General features: G+C 45.1%; 1 protein-coding gene across 4 annotated transcripts in view; it reads right to left on the reverse strand.

Annotated features, from left to right (window-relative positions):
* The window catches only part of BRD8 (bromodomain containing 8), a 108,120-nt gene that overhangs the window by 41,995 nt on the left and 46,337 nt on the right, over positions 1-19,788 (reverse strand). For all 4 annotated transcript variants that reach the window (XM_073620431.1, XM_073620434.1, XM_073620433.1 and 1 more), the window contains one exon: positions 615-755. In XM_073620431.1, coding sequence (XP_073476532.1) covers positions 615-755 — 141 coding nt within the window. The remainder of the gene's footprint in view (positions 1-614; positions 756-19,788) is intronic.

The following is a 19,788-nucleotide window of genomic DNA, read 5'->3' on the forward strand; positions in this document are numbered from 1 at the left end:
CAATTTCAATTCTAAATTATCTGAGTACTGTAAAAAATTGGGACAGTCACTTCTTGTAATCTATGCAATACAAAATATACCTTGGGTACATACACAAGGACTGGCAGATTAATCATCAACTAGGATGATCAAGCATGGGTCCTTGCTTGTCATAGTTTACAAGTCTCCTATCACCCTTACGCATGTAATGGCTAATGAGAGCACCATACCACCCCAAGGGTGGGCAAGACACGCTACCATGTTTCCCTCACCACTGCCCATAGGCGAGAGGGACTATGGGAAGCAGATCGAGCAAGCCCACCAGAGTTGACCCCACTTCACCAGGGAAAGTCCAGCTTAGCAGGAAGGGAAACTGTCAAGTAGGAAGGCAAGATACAGCACTGAGTCTGAGACCTGACTAAACTGATGGGGGCCAAAGACCACAATCACCAGACCCTGGGAAACAACAAAACAAATGTTACAATGTTTACATCTAGATGGACAGAAACACAATGATACTGAGGACAAGGGGGGTGGGAAGGGCCTTTAACCTCTCTTTGTTTTGTTTCAGTGTTGCTTTTATAGCCATCTGCAATTTTCTCTGTACTGCATATTCCCAAAGAAACATATTTAACCTGTCCTTCTGCACTTGATATTTCTTGAAGGCCAAGGCAATTCATTCTCAGTTCTAGGAGTTTGTGCTGATCTGGACTTGTGTTAAGCTCACATATGGCTGGGACTCTGTTTATTGTCTGTTGTTCAGAGAAAGGAGTCATCTGTTAAAAAACAAAAACATTTGGGAAGACCTTTTAGTTCATTCTTATTTTGTTAAATTTTACAAGATAAAGCGACATAGATCTGTAAGATGCAAGTCCAAAATTGTTTAATAGGAGCACATTTCCATCAGATGTGGATCATATTACTAACCACAGCATTACATCGCCAACATTCATGTGGAACAGAGGGATATAATGCATGAAGGATAGCCAGGCACTGATAACAGCAAGTAAGAATTTTAAAATTTTGCGCTTATGCCTCGATTGCCATAGATAGTTTATGAGAGAGGATGACGGCTTTATCCCTGTCTTCTGGATCTATGGAAGTACCTATCTTCCTTTCTCACGTTATTGCGTACTTAGGCCAGGATGAACCTGCTGGATCAGAATATTCTAAAGTTCCAAGAATATGTGTAGGGGTGGAAAGTTGTACAAGAATTCTTTTAACCACTTGCCGACCGCCTCACGACGATATAAGTCGGCAGAATGGCACGGGCAGGCAGAATCACGTACCTGTACGTGATCTGCCTCCCGGGGGCGGGGGGTCCTATCGGACCCCCCCCGGTGCCCGAGGTGGTCGGCTTCTGCCTGGCAGCGATCAGACGTGAGGGGGAGGCCATCCATTCGTGGCCCCCCCCCTTGCGATCGCTCCCAGCCACTGGGAATCTTCCTCTGCCTCTGTAATGTAAACAGAGGCAGAGGAAGTGATGTCATCTCTCCTCAAGCCGGTCTTTTTTGTTCCGGCGCCGAGGAGAGAAGACATCAAGTAAGTGCACCAAACACTACACTTCCAGTAGAACACGCCAGGCACACTTTTCACCCCCCAGTCACCCCCCGATCACCCCCCTGTCACACTGACACCAATAGCAGTTTTTTTTTGCATTGGTGTCAGTTTGTGACAGTTATAAGTGTTAGGGCAGTTAGGGTTACCCCCCTTTAGGTCTGGGGTACCCCCCTTTAGGTCTAGGTTACCCCCCTAACCCCCCTAATAAAGGTTAACCCCTTGATCACCCCCCGTCGCCAGTGTCACTAAGCGATCGTTTTTCTGATCGCTGTATTAGTGTCACTGGTGACACTAGTTAGGGAGGTAAGTATATAGGTTCGCCGTCAGCGTTTTATAGCGACAGGGACCCCCATATACTACCTACTAAAGGTTTTAACCCCTTGATTGCCCCCTAGTTAACCCTTTCACCAGTGATCACCGTATACCTGTTACGGGTGACACTGGTTAGTTAGTTTGTTTTTTATAGTTTATTATAGTTTTAGGGCACCCGCCGTTTATTACCTTGTAAAGGTTTAACCCCCTAATTGCCCGGCGGTGATATAAGTTACGTTTTTAGGGTCAGACAAGGTCTGCGTCGCTCCAGGCAGCGTCAGGTTAGTGCCAGTACCGCTAACACCCACGCACGCAGCATACACCTCCCTTAGTGCTATAGTATCTGAACGGATCAATATCTGATCCGATCAGATCTATACTAGCATCCCCAGCAGTTTAGGGTTCCCATAAACACAGTGTTAGCGGGATCAGCCCAGATACCTGCTAGCACCTGCGTTTTGCCCCTCGGCCCAGCCCTGCCCAGCCCACCCAAGTGTAGTATCGATCGATCACTGACACTTACAAAACACTAAGCACACATAACTGCAGCGTTCGCAGAGTCAGGCCTGATCCCTGCGATCGCTAACAGTTTTTTGGTAGCGTTTTGAATCAGTCGCTAACAGTCAGGAGCTTTTTTGCCTGTGAATCTCACTAGTGTACCCCTAAATTTAGAGCCCAAAATGGCAAATCGAAGGTACACTAGTGAAGAGGCCTACACGTTTCTGAGTATGACAGATAGTGAAGAGGAAGTCACTCATCTGTCAGATTCAGGCTCAGAATACGATCCTGTAGACGACAGCGGCTCCATGACAGATAGCTCTGACGACAAAGTTGTCGTCCCTGCTAAGGTCAGGCGTACCAGACCCCAATCTTCTTCTTCTGTCCTTGAAGTGCAAGAACCGCAGGTCCCTCGTATGGAGCAGAGCAGTATTAGCACCGCTATTCCTTCTGGTGAACTGGCAAGCACCAGAGGCCTAGTACACCCTGGTCGTACATCCAGCACTGCAGTATCACGTGGTGACGTGGCGAGTCCCATAAGTGCAGTTCAACCTGGCGAGGTGGCAAGCACTAGTAGTGTCCCGCTGCCACCAAGAAGACGAACACAGGCCCGTCATGCCCATCCTGCTGCATTCGCCAATCCGAATTGGGAACCCACCACTTCTGCAGCACCCGTACTTCCCCCATTCACTGGCCAACCCGGAATTCAGGTGGAAACAGTTGATTTTACGCCACTGGATTTTTATTCGCTGTTTTTCACTGAAGATCTCTATAGATCTATTGTGGACCAAAGCAATTTATACGCTGGTCAACACATCGCCACTATTCCCCAGTCCTCCCTTGCCAGAGATTGGAGACCAATTACGGTCTCCGAATTTAAGATCTTTCTGGGCCTTTCCCTCAACATGGGCATAACTAAAAAGAGTGAGTTGCGGTCATATTGGTCCACTGACCCAATTCACCATATGCCCTTGTTCTCTGCCTCCATGACCAGGGCATGATACGAGCAGATTTTGCGGTTCATGCACTTCAACAACAATGAACTCTGTCGTCCTCGTGGAGACCCTGGATACGATCGGCTCTACAAAATTCGGCCCCTCGTAAACCACTTCAACCAGCGTTTTGCAGACTTGTTTACTCCCCATCAAGTTGTCTGCGTTGATGAGTCCCTGATTACATTTTCTGGCCGCTTGTCATTCAAACAGTACCTTCCCAGCAAGCGTGCCAGATACGGGGTCAAGATGTATAAGCTCTGTGACAGGGCCACAGGCTATACATGTAGTTTTATGGTTTACGAGGGCAAAGACAGTCACGTAGAGCCGACAAACTGCCCTGCTGGCAAGATAGTGTGGGACTTGGTGTCACCCTTATTCGGGAAGGGGTACCACTTGTAAGTGGACAATTATTACACAAGCGTGCCACTTTTTAGTCACCTTTTTGATCAACAGATTTGAGCATGTGGCACCGTGCGACCTAATTGCCGGGGCTTTCCCCAGCGGCTTGTAGATTCCCGTCTTAGGCTGGGGGAGAGAGCCTGCTTGCAGTGTAATAACTTGATCGCTATGAAGTGGAGGGATAATAAGAATGTTTTCGTTCTTACCTCCCTTCATGCAGACACGACGGTCCAAATTACTACGGCAACTGGTGTCGTGGCTCTGTGTCCACGAATATAACCAAAATATGGGAGGGGTGGACCTCAACGACCAGTTGTTGGCGCCGTACCTAGTTGCCCGTAAGGCCAGACGCTGGTACAAAAAAGTGTCTGTTTATTTATTTCAATTGGCTTTGCTGAACGCTCATGTGCTATACAGAGCTTCAGGACGGACTGGATCCTTCCTTAAATTCCAGGAAGAGATCGTCAGAGCCCTTCTGCATCCAGACGGTGCTCCACCTCACCTTCCCCAACCAAATGCAGTAAGCCGGCTGCATGAGAGGCATTTTCCTTATGTCCTCCCGATTACCCCTACCCAACGAGCCCCCCAAAGAAGATGTCATGTCTGCAGCAAGCGCAGATATAGGCGTGACACCCGGTATTATTGTCCCCTCCTGTCCTGACAATCCTGGTCTAAGCATTGGTGAATGTTTTGAACGCTACCATACACTAGTTGAGTTTTAGCGTAGGGTACAGAAAAATAGTTGTCGTTTTATTGTTCTCTCTCTCTCTCTCTCTATTGTTCTGCTCTTTTTTCACTGTATTCTATTCTGCAATGTTTTATTGTTAATATGTTTTACCATGTTTGCTTTTCAGATATGCAATTTTTTTATACTTTACTGTTTACTGTGTTTTGTTGCTAACCATTTTTTTGTTTTCAGGTACGCCATTCAGCTGCAGAGCGGATTTATTTATCTTTACAGCAACAGCGTTTGCTCCCACGATACATAAAGCCGTGACTCCAGCGCTGTTGGAGGTGATTTCACCACCACAGTTACATACTTCAGCATATATTCCGAAGTGTGGGGGCAGCAGTGGGTGGAGGAGCGATTTGCTCCTGCCTTTTGTGGGAGGATGCCCCCATGCTTCGGCATATATATATTTTAGGCACAGGTTGCGTTAAATGTTTTATTTTTTACTATGTTTTTTTTTTAATTGCTTTGCAGGTATGGTAAGTCTTATGCCCCGTACACACGGTCGGATTTTCCGACGGAAAATGTGTGATAGGACCTTGTTGTCGGAAATTCCGACCGTGTGTAGGCTCCATCACACATTTTCCATAGGATTTTCCGACACACAAAGTTTGAGAGCAGGATATAAAATTTTCCGACAACAAAATCCGTTGTCGGAAATTCCGATCGTGTGTACACAAATCCGACGGACAAAGTGCCACGCATGCTCAGAATAAATAAAGAGATGAAAGCTATTGGCCACTGCCCCGTTTATAGTCCCGACGTACGTGTTTTACGTCACCGCGTTCAGAACGATCGGATTTTCCGACAACTTTGTGTGACCGTGTGTATGCAAGACAAGTTTGAGCCAACATCCGTCGGAAAAAATCCATGGATTTTGTTGTCGGAATGTCCGAACAAAGTCCGACCATGTGTACGGGGCATTAGGCCCCTTTCACATGAGGCGGACTCCGTTTCTACGGAGCCCGCCTCGGTCCGCCGGCTCAGCGGGAGATCTGTCCGTTGATCTCCGCTGAGCCGGCGGATGACAGGTCCCTCTCTGCTCACTGAGCGGGGAGGGGCTTGTCAGGCGCCGCTGCCGCCTATGGAGGGATCGAACGAAAACGGACAGCGTGTCCGTTTTCGTCAGATCTCACCCGATCCGCCAGCGACGGATCTGGACGTAGAGCCATCCGTCTGCTTTTAGCGGATCGGACGGGGTCGGATGTCAGCGGACATGTCTCCGCTGACATCCGACGCTCCATAGGCTAACATGGATCGCCCGTTCAGGTCCGCCGTCAAAACTGACAGGCGGACCTGAACGGTCCGATCGTGTGAAAGGGGCCTTACTGTTATACTGTAATGTTACTTTGTTTTATTGTTAAAGGGGTTGTAAAGGTAATTTTTTTATTGTTTAAAAATAACAAACATGTTATACTTACCTTCACTGTGCAGCTCGTTCTGCACAGAGTGGCCCCGAACCTGCTTTTCTGGGGTCCCTCAGCGGCTGTTTCAGCTCCTCCCCGCAAGAACTATCCACCTTAATGCGAGCTCCCTCGCATGGTGGTTAGTTCTTGCGGGCGCGCTCCCGTGATACAGCCGGCGGCTATAGCCGCTCACTGTATCACTCGGCCCCGCCCCCCGGCGCGCCGCGTCATCGGATGTGATTGACAGCCAATGGCTGCGCTGCTTTCAATCCATCCACTGCAGCCAATCAGCGACCAGGCTGAGCTGCAATAGAGATGACGGGAACGAGCAGCGGAGATTCGAGGTGTCAGGTAAGTAAAACGGGGGGGCTGGGGGCGGCGGTATTGTCAAAAGTTTTTTCACCTTAATGCATATAATGCATTAAGGTGAAAAAATTTTTACCTTTACAACCCCTTTAACCATCATTTGCTTAGCAGGTACGCCATTCAGTTGCAGCGCGGATTTATTTATCTTGACAGCAACAGCGTTTGCTCCCACGATACATAAAGCCGTGACTCCAGCGCTGTCGGAGGTGATTTCACCACCACAGTTACATACTCCAGCATATATGCCGAAGCGTGGGGGCAGCATAGGGCGGAGGAGCGATTTGCTCCTAACTTTTGCGGGAGGATGCCCCCATGCTTCGGCATACATATATGGTGCATGTATGCCCATCATTAGAAGTGGGTGGATGAAGGGAGGTATTCTAATGGTGGGCATACCCACCGATCAATCTCTTTTTTTCGTTCAGCCCACAGGCTGCATGAAAAAAAAGTTTACAATATATGCCCAACAAGGACCAGCAACGTACTGGTATGTTGCTGGACTTCGAGTGGTTATACTCACACATGTGGTATCCCCGTACTCAGGAGAAGCAACAGAATGTATTTTGGGGTGTAATTTCACATATTCCCATGGCATGTTTGAGCAATATATCATTTAGTGACAACTTTGTGCAAAAAAAAAAATTTGTCTTTTTCCCGCAACTTGTGTCAAAATATAAAATATTCCATGGACTCAACATGCCTCTCAGCAAATAGCTTGGGGTGTCTACTTTCCAAAATGGGGTCATTTGGGGGGGTTTGTGCCATCTTGGCATTTTATGGCCTTCAAAACTGTGATAGGTAGTGAGGAGTGAAATCAAAAATTTACGACCTTAGAAATCCTGAAGGCGGTGCTTGGTTTTCGGGGCCCCGTACGCGGCTAGGCTCCCAAAAAGTCCCACACATGTGGTATCCCCATACTCAGGAGAAGCAGCTAAATGTATTTTGGGGTGCAATTCCACATATGCCCATGGCCTGTGTGAGCAATATATCATTTAGTAACAACTTTTTGTAAATTTTTTTTTTTTTTTGTCATTATTCAATCACTTGGGACAAAAAAAATTAATATTCAATGGGCTCCACATGCCTCTCAGCAATTTCCTTGGGGTGTCTACTTTCCAAAATGGGGTCATTTTGGGGGGTTTTGTACTGCCCTGCCATTTTATACTGCCCTGACATAGGCAGTCATAAACTAAAACCTGTGTAAATTCCAGAAAATGTACCCTAGTTTGTAGACACTATAACTTTTGCGCAAACCAATAAATATACGCTTATTGACATTTTTTTTTACCAAAGACATGTGGCTGAATACATTTTGGCCTAAATGTATGACTAAAATTGAGTTTATTGGATTTTTTTTTATAACAAAAAGTAGAAAATATCATTTTTTTTCAAAATTTTCGGTCTTTTGCCGTTTATAGCGCAAAAAAAAAAAAAACGCCAGAGGTGATCAAATACCATCAAAAGAAAGCTCTATTTGTGGGAAGAAGAGGACGCAAATTTCGTTTGGGTACAGCATTGCATGACCGCGCAATTAGCAGTTAAAGCGACGCAGTGCCAAATTGTAAAAAGTGCTCTGGTCAGGAAGGGGGTAAATCCTTCCGGGGCTGAAGTGGTTAAAGGAGGTAAGCGGTGTCTGTTTAGTCTTGTCTGGAAGGAATTGTACAAAATTTGTGAACCTTTGGTGGGCAAGTCAATTAGCACGTCTCTTCTCTCTGTGGCATGCAATGTTTGCACCAGTCGTCAATGGGATGTTTTAGTCCATACCCCAAATGTAAGTCTACACATTGCTGGGGGAATGCCAGATTGTCAAAGAGTAGCATCATGGAACCCATGTGAAAAGAAATAGGCAGGTGGAAGAGAGTGCAGTCCCAGACCGTCAATGGTTGTTTCATGATGGATGGATCTATCCACCTAGGGCTTGTAGGTGGAATATTGCTTCATGCAGCGCAGAACTACCAGGATTACAAAGGTCTCACTTGCAACTAGGCCCGGGCCTTCGGCCAGTGTGGGAGGCCCCAAGACGTCAGACAGGGGGCCCAGTACAGCACATGTGAAAGGGTCCCGCTTCAGACCCATAAGCTCTGGTTCACACTACTGCAATTTCTATGCGACTTGTGACTTCTATACGACACAGAAAGTCACAAGTCAAGTGAAAGCACATTGATTTCAATGGGTGCCATCTTAATTGCAGCGACTTGAGCCACTGTGCCAAATAAAATTGTTCTTGCACTACTTTAGGCGACACAGGTGTAGCATGACTCCAGGCATGGTCTTTATCTTTGTGACTCTGCAGCGATTTCTGAGGCTTTTTTTAACCCTATATTCCACTACCATTCAGTTTTCTGCCCATCCCTACTGATGAAGACTCCTTTAACACTGGGGCCACCCGTGCATTAGCAGGTCTACCGCTGTTTAAGTTGTGCTTTTCGGCCACTAGTGGGGCGCTTTTAACCCCCAAAGTGGTTAAAAACTCTTGTGTTGCGGCGTTTGCAAAGCGCTTTTCAGGCATTCATTGCAATAGGCAGGGGCGTTTTGGGAGCGCTGCCCTCCTAAGCATTGTCGCCTCCCAAGAATTGTCACCCTAAGATTTGTGAACACCCAAGCAAATGGTGAAGTTGGACAGCACATTATACAGTTGTGTTTACAGTAGGAGAGATGGCTGCAAAGAGAATGCAAAATGCTCAGGACAACAAATTCCTCACATTTTTGTAATTTTTTTAAATATCTTTTCATGTGACAACACTGAAGAAATGACACTTTGCTACAATGTAAAGTAGTGAGTGTACAGCTTGTATAACAGTGTAAATTTGCTGTCCCCTCAAAATAACGCAACACACAGCCATTAATGTCTAAACCGCTGGCAACAAAAGTACACCCCTAAGTAAAAATGTTCAAATTTGCCCAATTAGCCATTTTCCCTCCCCGGTGTCATGTGACTCATTAGTGTTACAAGGTCTCAGGAGTGAATGGGATGCAGGTGTGTTAAATTTGGTGTTATCTCTCACTCTCTCATACTGGTCACTGGAAGTTCAACATGGCGCCTCATGACAAAGAACTCTCTCAGGATCTGAAAAAATAAGAATTGTTGCTCTCCATAAAGATGGCCTAGGCTATAAGAAGTTTGCAAAGACCCTGAAACTGAGCTGCAGCACGGTAGCCAAGACCATACAGCGGTTTATCAGGACAGGTTCCACTCAGAACAGGCCTCACCATAGAAGTTGTGTGCAAGTGCTCAGCGTCATATCCAGAGGCTGTCTTTGGGAAAGACGAATGAGTGCTGCCAGCTTTGCTGCAGAGGTTAAAGGGGTGGGGGGTCATCCTGTCAGTGCTCAGACCATACGCCCCACACTGCATCAAACTGGTCTGCATGGCTGTCGTCCCAGAGGGAAGCTTCTTCTAAAGATGATGCACAAAAAGCCTCTTTTGATGAGACCAAGATAAACTTATTTGGTTCAGATGGTGTCAAGCGTGTGTGGCGGGAACCAGGTGAGACATACAAAGACAAGTGTGTCTTGCCTACAGTCAAGCATGGAGGTGGGAGTGTCATGGACTGGGGCTGCATGAGTGCTGCCAGCACTAAGGAACTACAGTTCATTGAGGGAACCATGAATGGCAACATGTGCTGTGACATACTGAAGCAGAGCATAATCCCCTCCCTTCAGAGACTGGGCAGCAGTCCAACATGATAACAACCCCAAGCACACCCCCAAGACAACCACTGCCTTGTTAAAGAAGATAAGGGTAAAGGTGATGGACTGGCCAAGCATGTCTCCAGACCTAAACCCTATTGAGCATCTGTGGAACATCCTCAAACGGAAGGTGGAGGAGTGCTAAGTCTCTAACATCCACCAGCTCTGTGATGTCGTCGTGGAAGAGAACTCCAGTGGCAACCTGTGAAGCTCTGGTGAACTCCATGCCCAAGAGGGTTAAGGATATGCTGGAAAATAGTGGTGGCCACACAAAATATTGACACTTTGGGCCCAATTTGGACATTTTCACAGGAAATCTTTTTTTTATACTTTTTATAGGATGTTGCTCAAAGCAGCTCCAGAGAGACATTCACAAAAAATTAAATGCAAAATAGATGCTTTTTGCATAGCCGATTCACGGACCACCACTATAACCAAGGAGTTCTCAGCATATTCACTTATAGGGAGCTACACAGGAAATAAAACAGGTGAAATCAACCCATCTACGCAATAGTGAGGGGCTGTCAGTATGATCAGTGTGAATAAAAGCTGGATCCTTTAAAAGGAGAAGTCCAGCCTGGGCTTCTTCTATGGGTCACAGGAGTGCAATTCGTTTTGCACTCCTGTGACTTGTTTTCAGCAGAGAGCGGTCTGAAGTCCACTCTCTGCAGACGTCACCAAGTTCAGTCCAGGCACCGCGTCATCCCAACTTCGGAAGTCTGGATCCGCAAGGTGCCTGGATTGATGGCAGTCTCAGCGAGAGGCTGAGACAGACGCTCCCTGCCCCTCCACAGCTCAGCGCTCCAGTGAGCATGGAGGAGCAGAACAGGAGAGCTGCTGATTGACAGTCAGCAGCTCTCCTCTCAGGGAGATGAGAGAACTGTGCTATCGGCAGTGTTCGGTGGCTCGGTTCACAGTGAAGAGGCGGCGGGGACTGATGCTGCATTCACCTAGATAAGTATGATTAGGGGAAAAAACAAACAAACCTATACTTCTCCTTTAACATCAGTTTAGTCCATTCTCTAAGGGATGACAGACTAACATCACAGCTATGGCAGGCTGCGATGCACAGCCTTCTACAGAACACAAGGATTTGGAAACAAATGTTTGTTTGTTAATGGGATCCTTCACCACTTGACCCCATTCCAATTCTGATATTTCTCACATACATGTAAAAATCAGCATTTGTTACTAGAAAATTACTTAGACCCCCCAAACATGAATATATATATATATGTATGTATATATACATACATACATACATACATACATACATACACACAGTGTGTTTTTTTTTTTTTTTATTTTGTTTTAAAGCAGAGACCCTACCACAGTTTTTCAAAAGCAATTAAAAAAAATAAAGAAAAATACACTATAATGTGCACAAACACAGTGCATCTGGAAAATATTCACAGCGCTTCACTTTTTCCACGTGTTGTTACAGCCTTATTCCAAAATGGATTAAATGTATTATTTTACTCAAAATTCTACAAAACAATACCCCATAATGACAATGTGAAACAAGTTTGTTTGAAATCTTTGCAAATTTATTAACAATAAAAAACTGACAAAAAATCCCACATCACACGTAGCATTCACAGCCTTTGCTCAATACTTGATTTCCTCCAGACATGACGCTTGCCAATCAGGCCAAGGAGTTCAATCTTTGTTTCATCAGACCAGAGAATTCTGTTTCTCATGGATTGAGTCCTTCAGGTGCTTTTTGGCAAACTCTAGGCGGGCCGTCATATGCCTTTTACTGAGGAGTGGCTTCTGTCTGGCCACTCTACTATACAGGCCCGATTGGTGGAGTGCTGCAGAGATGGTTGTTCTTCTGGAAGGTTCTCTTCTATCCACAGATAGAAGAGATCTGTCAGAATGACCATCAGGTTCTTGGTCACCCCCCTGACTAAGGCCCTTCTCCCTTGATTGTTCAGTTTGGCCGGGCAGCCCGCTCTTGGAAGAGTCCTGGTGGTTCCAAAATTCTTCCATTTACAGATGATGGAGGCTACTGTGCTAATTGGGACCTTCAATGCTGCAGAAATTTTTATGTATCCTCTCCCAGTTCTGTGTCTCGATACAATCCTGTCTCCAAGGTCTACAAACAATTCCTTTGACTTCATGGCTTGGTTTGTGCTCTGACATGCACTATTAACAGTGGGCCCTTATGTAGACAGGTGTGTGCCTTTCCAAATCATGTCCAATCAACTGAATTTACCACAGATGTTCTCCAATCAAGTTGTAGAAAAATCAAGGGTAATGAGTGGAAACAAGATGCACCTGAGCTCAATTGTGAGTGTCATGGCAAAGGCTGTGAATACTTATGCACATGTGATTTTTTTTCATTTTTTATTTTTAATACATTTGCAAAGATTCCAAACAAACTTCATTCACGTTGTAGTTATGGGGTATTGTTTGTAGAAATGAGGAAAATAATGAATTTAATCCATTTTGGAATAAGGCTGTAACATAACAAAATGTGGAAAAAGTGAAGCGCTGTGAACACTTGCTTGATGTACTGTAATACCCAATTATTTGGTAAAATGTAAAAGATGTTACGCCAACTAAATAGATTCCAAACATGTCACAAAACAAAATTTTGCATGCTCGTGGAACATCGACCAACTACGATACATTAAATTATCCAGAGGTGATGATTTAAAAGCTTACAGGTTACCAGTTTAGAGTTACACAGGAGGTCTGGCCCTAGAATTATTGCTCCCACTTTGACACCTCACATGTGTAGTGCGATCACCGTTTATATTTGCGTGCCTGGCCTACGTGCGCATTGGCCTTTGTGCTTTCAATTTTTTTTGTTTATAAATTATTTCATTACATTTTTTCTGATCAGTTTTATTGCCATCACAAGGGATGAACAACATCCCTTGTGATAGCATGGCCGTGACAGGTCCTCTTTATGGAGAGCTCTGGGAAAACACAGATCTCTCCTCTGGCCTCCAAAGCAGCTGAATAAACCAAGGTCAGTTTGATCAGCTGCTGTACAAGCCAGTAATGGCTAGTAAATAAAAAAAGAAGCTAGAAGTGACAAAATCCGCAACGCTTTTGGTTTCTGACATCAAACAGCGGGAGGAACAATATTAGTACCGCTCATATTGTGCAAAGTCGATTGCGCCAGTCACATTGGTACTGGGCTCCCAGATGGGATCGAAGAGCCAAGTAAAGGCAGCAGCAGAGGTGAGGGGTGGCTGTAGCTGATTGGATCACTTTTACATAAAATAGAATCATCGGCAGAAAAACATAAAAAACACATTAGTACTGGGATCAAGGTTGTAGCCTCTATAAGCACCTTAATACAAGGCCATGGTTAATCACACTCATGCATCCTCAGCAGGAAGAGTCTGTGCAATAACAAGACTGGAACAACAGTGCAAATAGCCCACTTTTTAACCACTATACGTATGTATAAAGCCTATCAGTAAGTGGCTATACCAAGAATATAGCTGCAGCCTTGATCTTCACTTTTAAGGGTAGCCCCCATCTCACTGCTGCCCACAGTGATTGCTGGACTCTCCCATTCTGCTGGGAGCCCGGAATAGCAGGACAACAGACAGGATGGCTTCACACAGAGGAGATGGTGGAAAATCTGTTCCCTGATCTTCTCTGTGACTAATGAAGCCCTGAGGAGACAATGGTTTTGTCACTTCCAGTTTCAGAGCTGTTACTCCCTGGCCGTTACAGTAGTGATTGCATTGGAGTTAAATAAAAAAAAAAAAAAAAAAAGTCTTTTTTTTTGGACTTTTTTTCTTTTTAAAGTCTAAAAAAAATGTTAAAAGTGTGTGTAAAAACGTGTAGGTTCCAAATGTGTATGCAAACAGCAACTGCGTTACACATGTGAGGTATCAACATGAACATCCGAGTAAGAGAAATAATTCTAGGGCCATCATTTATGATTAACTCTACACTGATAACCTGTAAAGACTTACCTATGAAGGTACCATAGTTTGTCCCCATTTCTCAATGTTGCAATGTTTGGTATCCATTTACTCTTTTTACATAATCTTTTATATGGGTATTATATTGTGTTTGTGTTCACTGAAATTCATTATAATGTATTTATTCCTGAAAGTGGGCATTTGATAATCAGCTGCACAAATACTGTGTGATATAAAACCCACCATTTTATTCTCGAGCCTCTGCTTTCAGAAAACATAACATTTTTAAGGGTTCTACATCATTTTCTAGCAAAAAAGGCTGATTTTAACATGTATACGAAAAATGAAAAGCAGAAGTAGTTAATAAAGGCCTCCCAAAATGGCTACTGACAGCAAAATGTTTGGTAGGCATGAATAATTAATCATAAGTTTTCCATTCTCCGTACAGGAAACCCTGGCGTAGGGTATGTACTGGAAAGGTAACAATCATAGGGCCTCTATGAGATCCCAGACTAGGAACAGTGCTATAATAAACAAAACTACAGTGCTAGTTTAAAAAAAAAAAAGTCTTTAAAAAGTCTTTAAATACAACCTGTATGAAAAAGAAAAACTGCATATATGGTAATGAGATTCTTACACAACTTAAAAAAAAGTCTTTAAGTGCATATAATGATCGCAGTAAGACTATTGGAAATGTCGTAGATTGGTGATCTTACCTGGAAGTGGGAGCGGGTACCTGTCAAAACCAGGTACCCCACTCCCCCCCCCAAAAAATTGCCAAATGTGGCAGTGGAGGTTACGAACAAGCAGAGCTCCTCTTTTGGGTGAAGCTCCACTTTAGCAGATGATTCATCTTGGGAAGCAGAAGTCTCTGATAGAGCACAGCCAAAGCAAAAACCTTGGCCTTTATAGTCCTCAGGGCTCAGGACGACTTGTCAAGTCCTAACTGAGGGAAGGATTAAACAGATGATACAATTTATTTCCCATTTCCTATCAAGTAAAGTATGCTTTTCACGTGCAGTAGTACACCCTACAAGGAGAGGGCTTTTTCTGACCTTCAGCAGTGGGAATCATGAAGCCTACAAAACTTCTGTCCCTCCGGAATTGGGCTTCAACAGCCACGTCATCAAAGCTAGCAATGTTGAAGCACGATGGGACAGAGTACCTTGAGAGTCAACTTGGAGTCTGACTATGCCAGAGTTCCACGCCCTCAGCCAATCTGGTGCAATGAGAATCACCAGACTGCCTTCCCTCTCTATCCTCCTAGGCAGGAGAGGCAAGGGCTTGAAGGGGGTGAGGGAATGCATAAATAAGGTTGAACAAATTCCACAGTGGTGATAGTAGACCTTGTGGGAAGCAGACTATCTTTGAGCATCACAAGGATAGCCAATTCTGAGATGGCCTTTCCTTTCAGAACTTGAGCTTCAACAGCTGTTAAAGGCAGCTACGATGAAGTATCTGAAGAGCCCATGGAGCATCAGTCAGGAGTCTGATAAGGTTGAAGTATTACATTCTTCTGTGCCAGCCCGGAGCTACGAGGACCACTGGAATGCCCTCAATCTTAATCCTGTGATACAGACGAGGAATCAGGAGGGAGAGTCCCAGAAGACCCTTAGGCTCCATTCACACTAACGCGTTTTTTTATGCATTTTGCAGAAATGCATGGGAATTTTTTAACATGGGTTCCTATGGAACATGTTCACATCAATGCATTTTTGTACCTCTGCGTTTTTGGAAAGGGTCAGGGACTTTTTTCATGCAAAATGCAGCATTTTGCATGTAATAGAATTCAATGGACCAGCATCAAAAACGCAAGTACAGCGTTTTTACAGCGTTTGACGCCTTTTGCGTTTTTTTTTTTTTTTTAGACTGTATACAGTCTAAAAAAAAAACTTAAAAAAAAAACAAAAAAAAAAAAACACAAAAACGCGACAAAAACTCTGCTCAAAAACGTGGCAAGCACCACAAAAAACACTGCAGAAATGCTCAAAAGCAACATACATATATGTGAATCGAGCCTTAAAGGCTGCATATATAGATCTGCTAATCTGTATGCAGACACAGGTTGTAAGACATGAACCATGGAGGGGCTGAGAGATGAAGTCTAGCTTGTATCTCCAGGAAATCACCTCCATCTGAGATGATGGTTGCTCAAATGCCTGCAAAGACTAACAGATGTCCCGCCTCTTTGGAAATGGAGGGCACCAGCTCATGCTGAAGACTTATCTTGAATTGGAAGACAAGGGTTTGCGGGTGGACTGGGAGCCAGGCTTAGACTTGACTTTGCAATTTCAGGTCTAGGAATAACAAAAGATTTTTCTCAGAGAACAGATGAGTCTTCTGGCACTAAGCCCTAGGCATCTTCTGCTGAGATAAATGGGTACTTTTGCCCTAATGACATCCTTGATAAGGGTGTCTAGCACAGCCCCAAGGAGACACTATTTGCATGTGAACTCTGAAGCCCAAGACCTTAAAACTAAAAATTATTCCTCATGTTCACTAACGGGATTCTTGGAGGAAAGGAGATGGAAGATCTCTAAAATCCCATCCACACAGTAGTTTAAGGCTACTGGCACGAGCTTCAATTGCACTATAAATAAGGAATCAGCTTGCATAATAACTGGATCTTTTTTGATGGCCTTAGCCATTAAGCTAGGAGTTGAGCAGACTAGAGTCAGGTTCATGGCAAGTTGCAAGGCAGGTCTTGTCAAAAAAACAGGGTTTTAGAATGAGCCTCCAGTCCATACTACTGAATCTATAGTGGGGGAAATGGCCTTTTAACAAAGTCCTCCTCAAACATGAACAGGGCTGCTATGCATTTGCGAAGAGTGAATATCTTGTAAAGGGCAAATGTAAATAGCTGGTGCTCTGGAAATGTCTCAGCTGTCTTGGGGACTCTAAAGGAGCCTAGACTGGGGACAGAACTAATAGAAGCTGTAAGTTGATTCCTTGAGTTTTAATAAACCGCATCAATAATAGCCAAAACTGTTTCTCTAATTCTGAAGGCCTGAAAATCCTCAGGTGTAGCTCTGTTCACTATGGATTAAAGACAGTCAGCATCGGACAGGGTCTCAGCGACTGAAGGCTAACAGTCCCACTAACGCTGCAGGCAGATTGTAATCTGCGGGGGAATGACCTTGCATGTCTATGACCTCTGCCTTCAAAATTAGAAATCAAGGTTGCTATTTGGCCCCTAAATCTTGCATGGCAGCAGTTAAAACCTGGCTGGTTAAGGCCAAGGAGGTGCCCACAAACAATAAAGCTAAGGAAGGCTCTGCAGATGGCATAGACTCAAGTAGAGGGCCACATTTCACACTATCATTGTCAGACCCTCTAGGGGGGTATATTGCACCAGAACCATTAGTGGATCGTGAGCTTTAGGCACATAGGAACGTTCCCCACGTGTCTTGGATACGGCATGTTGCACTGCATAAAAAGGTGGCAATGAAGCTCTGGGTACAAAGCGAGGCCTTGAATACTTATGAATGAGGCAGCCAAGGTGACCAGCTCAAATGTAGGCTGGCAGCAGGGACAAACCGGGGATAAATTCACGTGCCACTTACAGACAGGATCAGTGGCTGGAAGGCGCTTCCTTAATGGTGAACAGCAGAAAAGACCATAAAGCACGCCTGACAATGTACCTAGCAGTTGGCATCAGCCCTTGATCCCACAGTGCGAACCACTTCTGTGGTAAACCAACAGAAAGCGGAAGGTAGCTCTAAATTTTCAGTCCACACCGCTGACTCACAAGGTGGGTCTTCAGTGGCATGGTTCCAACTTGGGATTTGCCATGACTCTTAACTTGGAAAGCCCTCCAGTGGCTGATTCAGAACACACAGATCTGGAAAGCAACACAATGCAGAGCTCAGTGCCCAAAGGACACATTCTGTTGCTAGCCTCCAATCTTTCAGTTCAGTAAGACCCCTTTCACACTGGGGCAGTTTGCAGGCGGTATTGCGCTAAAAATACCGCCTGCAAACCGCCCCTAAACAGCCTCCGCTGTTTGTTCAGTGTGAAAGCCCGAGGGCTTTCACACTGAAGCGGTGCGCAGGCAGGACGGTGAAAAAAGTCCTGCAAACCGCTTTTTTGGAGCGGTGTATTCACCGCTCCTTCACCGCTCCTGCCCATTGAAATCAATGGGACAGCGCGGCTATACCGCGGCAATGCCGCGGCTATAGCCGCGCTGTACGAGGGATTTTAACCCTTTTTCGGCCACCAGCGGGGGTTAAAACCGCACCGCTATCGGCCGAATACCGCTGCAAGAACGACGGTACAGCAGCGCTAAAAATAGCGCTGTTGTACCGCCGACGCCCCCACCGCCCCAGTGTGAAAGGGGCCTAAGCCCTGGGTACAGCTTCCAGAGCTAGCGCGGAGGGAACATTAAACTGTAGCGCTACATATAAAGACCAGTTCAAACAGCTTGCAGAGGAAACTTCATTGAAGAAAACATATCTTGGTAGAAGAAAAAAGCAGCTAGCAAAAAAGTTTGACTTTTCTGAGCAGATGTCCATCCTCCTGTATACTAGCCAAAATAGACATCCTGGGAGTAGAAAGGGTTATACCGAGCTGGCTCTCATTTATTTTTGCTTGCTAGTGTCTACATCTTCCTGTAGGTGTAAATGGCCATGATGCCTCAAGGAGCAAGAAACAGATAGTTTATTTTAAAGTCTATCTCTGATCTCTCTAGCTGCTTGTTTGGTTACTTACCTCAGCCCCCTCTAGATCCAGCGATGTCTACGAGAGCCTTGGCTCTCCGGGGACTCGCACTCCTGATTGTTTTTTGCCAGCAGCAGGAGCCATTGGCTCCCGCTGCTATCACAGCCAGTGAGCCAATGAGGAAATGGAGGGGGCGCGGCCAAGCCACGGCTCAGTGTGTGAATAGACACACAGAGCCGTGGCTGGGAAGCGCGCCTGCTTGGGTGCCCCCTTGTGTATAGAACCTGCTGCAGCAAAACTGACATTTATAAAGACAACAAAATGACATTTAAAAGGCAGGTCGTTGTAAAGGCAGGTTTATTTATCCTAATGCATTCTATGAATTCAGATAAAAAGCCTTCTGCCTGCAGCAGCCCCCTCTCAGTCCCATCTCGATTTAGCAATGTTACACGTGAGACTCAGCTGTCTCTCCCTCCTCAATGACTGAGACAACAGCGAAGTGCCATTGGCTCCCGCTGCTGTCAAAGTCAGTGAGGAGAGAGAGAGGGGGCTGGGCAGTGGCTCCGTGTCTGAATTGACACACAGAGCTGGGCTGCAGCTCAGCTTCCCCTCATGGCAAGCGGTTTGCTGTGGGGGCACCCGGCAGGAGGGTTGGGCCAGGAGAGCTAGTGGGGACCCGAGAAGAGGAGGATCGGGCTGTTCTGTGCAAAACCACTGCACAAAGCAGGTATGACATGTTTTTTAATATTAAAAAAAAAGCAACAGCTTGTTCAGAATACAGTGGGGACGGAAAGTATTCAGACCCCCTTACATTTTTCACTCTTTGTTATATTGCAGCCACTTGCTAAAATCATTTAAGTTCATTTTTTTCTTCATTAATGTACACACAGCACCCCATATTGAATGAAAAACACAGAATTATTGACATTTTTGCAGATTTATTTAAAAAAAAAAAAAGAAAAAAACTGAAATATCACATGGTCCTAAGTATTCAGACCCTTTGCTGTGACACTCATATATTTAACTCAGGTGCTGTCCATTTCTTCTGATCATCCTTGAGATGGTTCTACACCTTCATTTGAGTCCAGCTGTGTTTGATTATACTGATTGGACTTGATTAGGAAAGCCAAACACCTGTCTATATAAGACCTTACAGCTCTCAGTGCATGTCAGAGCAAATGAGAATCATGAGGTCAAACGGAACTGCCTGAAGAGCTCAGAGACAGAATTGTGGCAAGGCACAGATCTGGCCAAGGTTACAAAAAAATTTCTGCTGCACTTAAGGTTCCTAAGAGCACAGTGGAC

This window comes from Aquarana catesbeiana, linkage group LG03 (genome assembly GCF_042186555.1).
Source record: "Aquarana catesbeiana isolate 2022-GZ linkage group LG03, ASM4218655v1, whole genome shotgun sequence".
In the NCBI taxonomy this organism is placed as follows: Eukaryota; Metazoa; Chordata; class Amphibia; order Anura; family Ranidae; genus Aquarana; species Aquarana catesbeiana.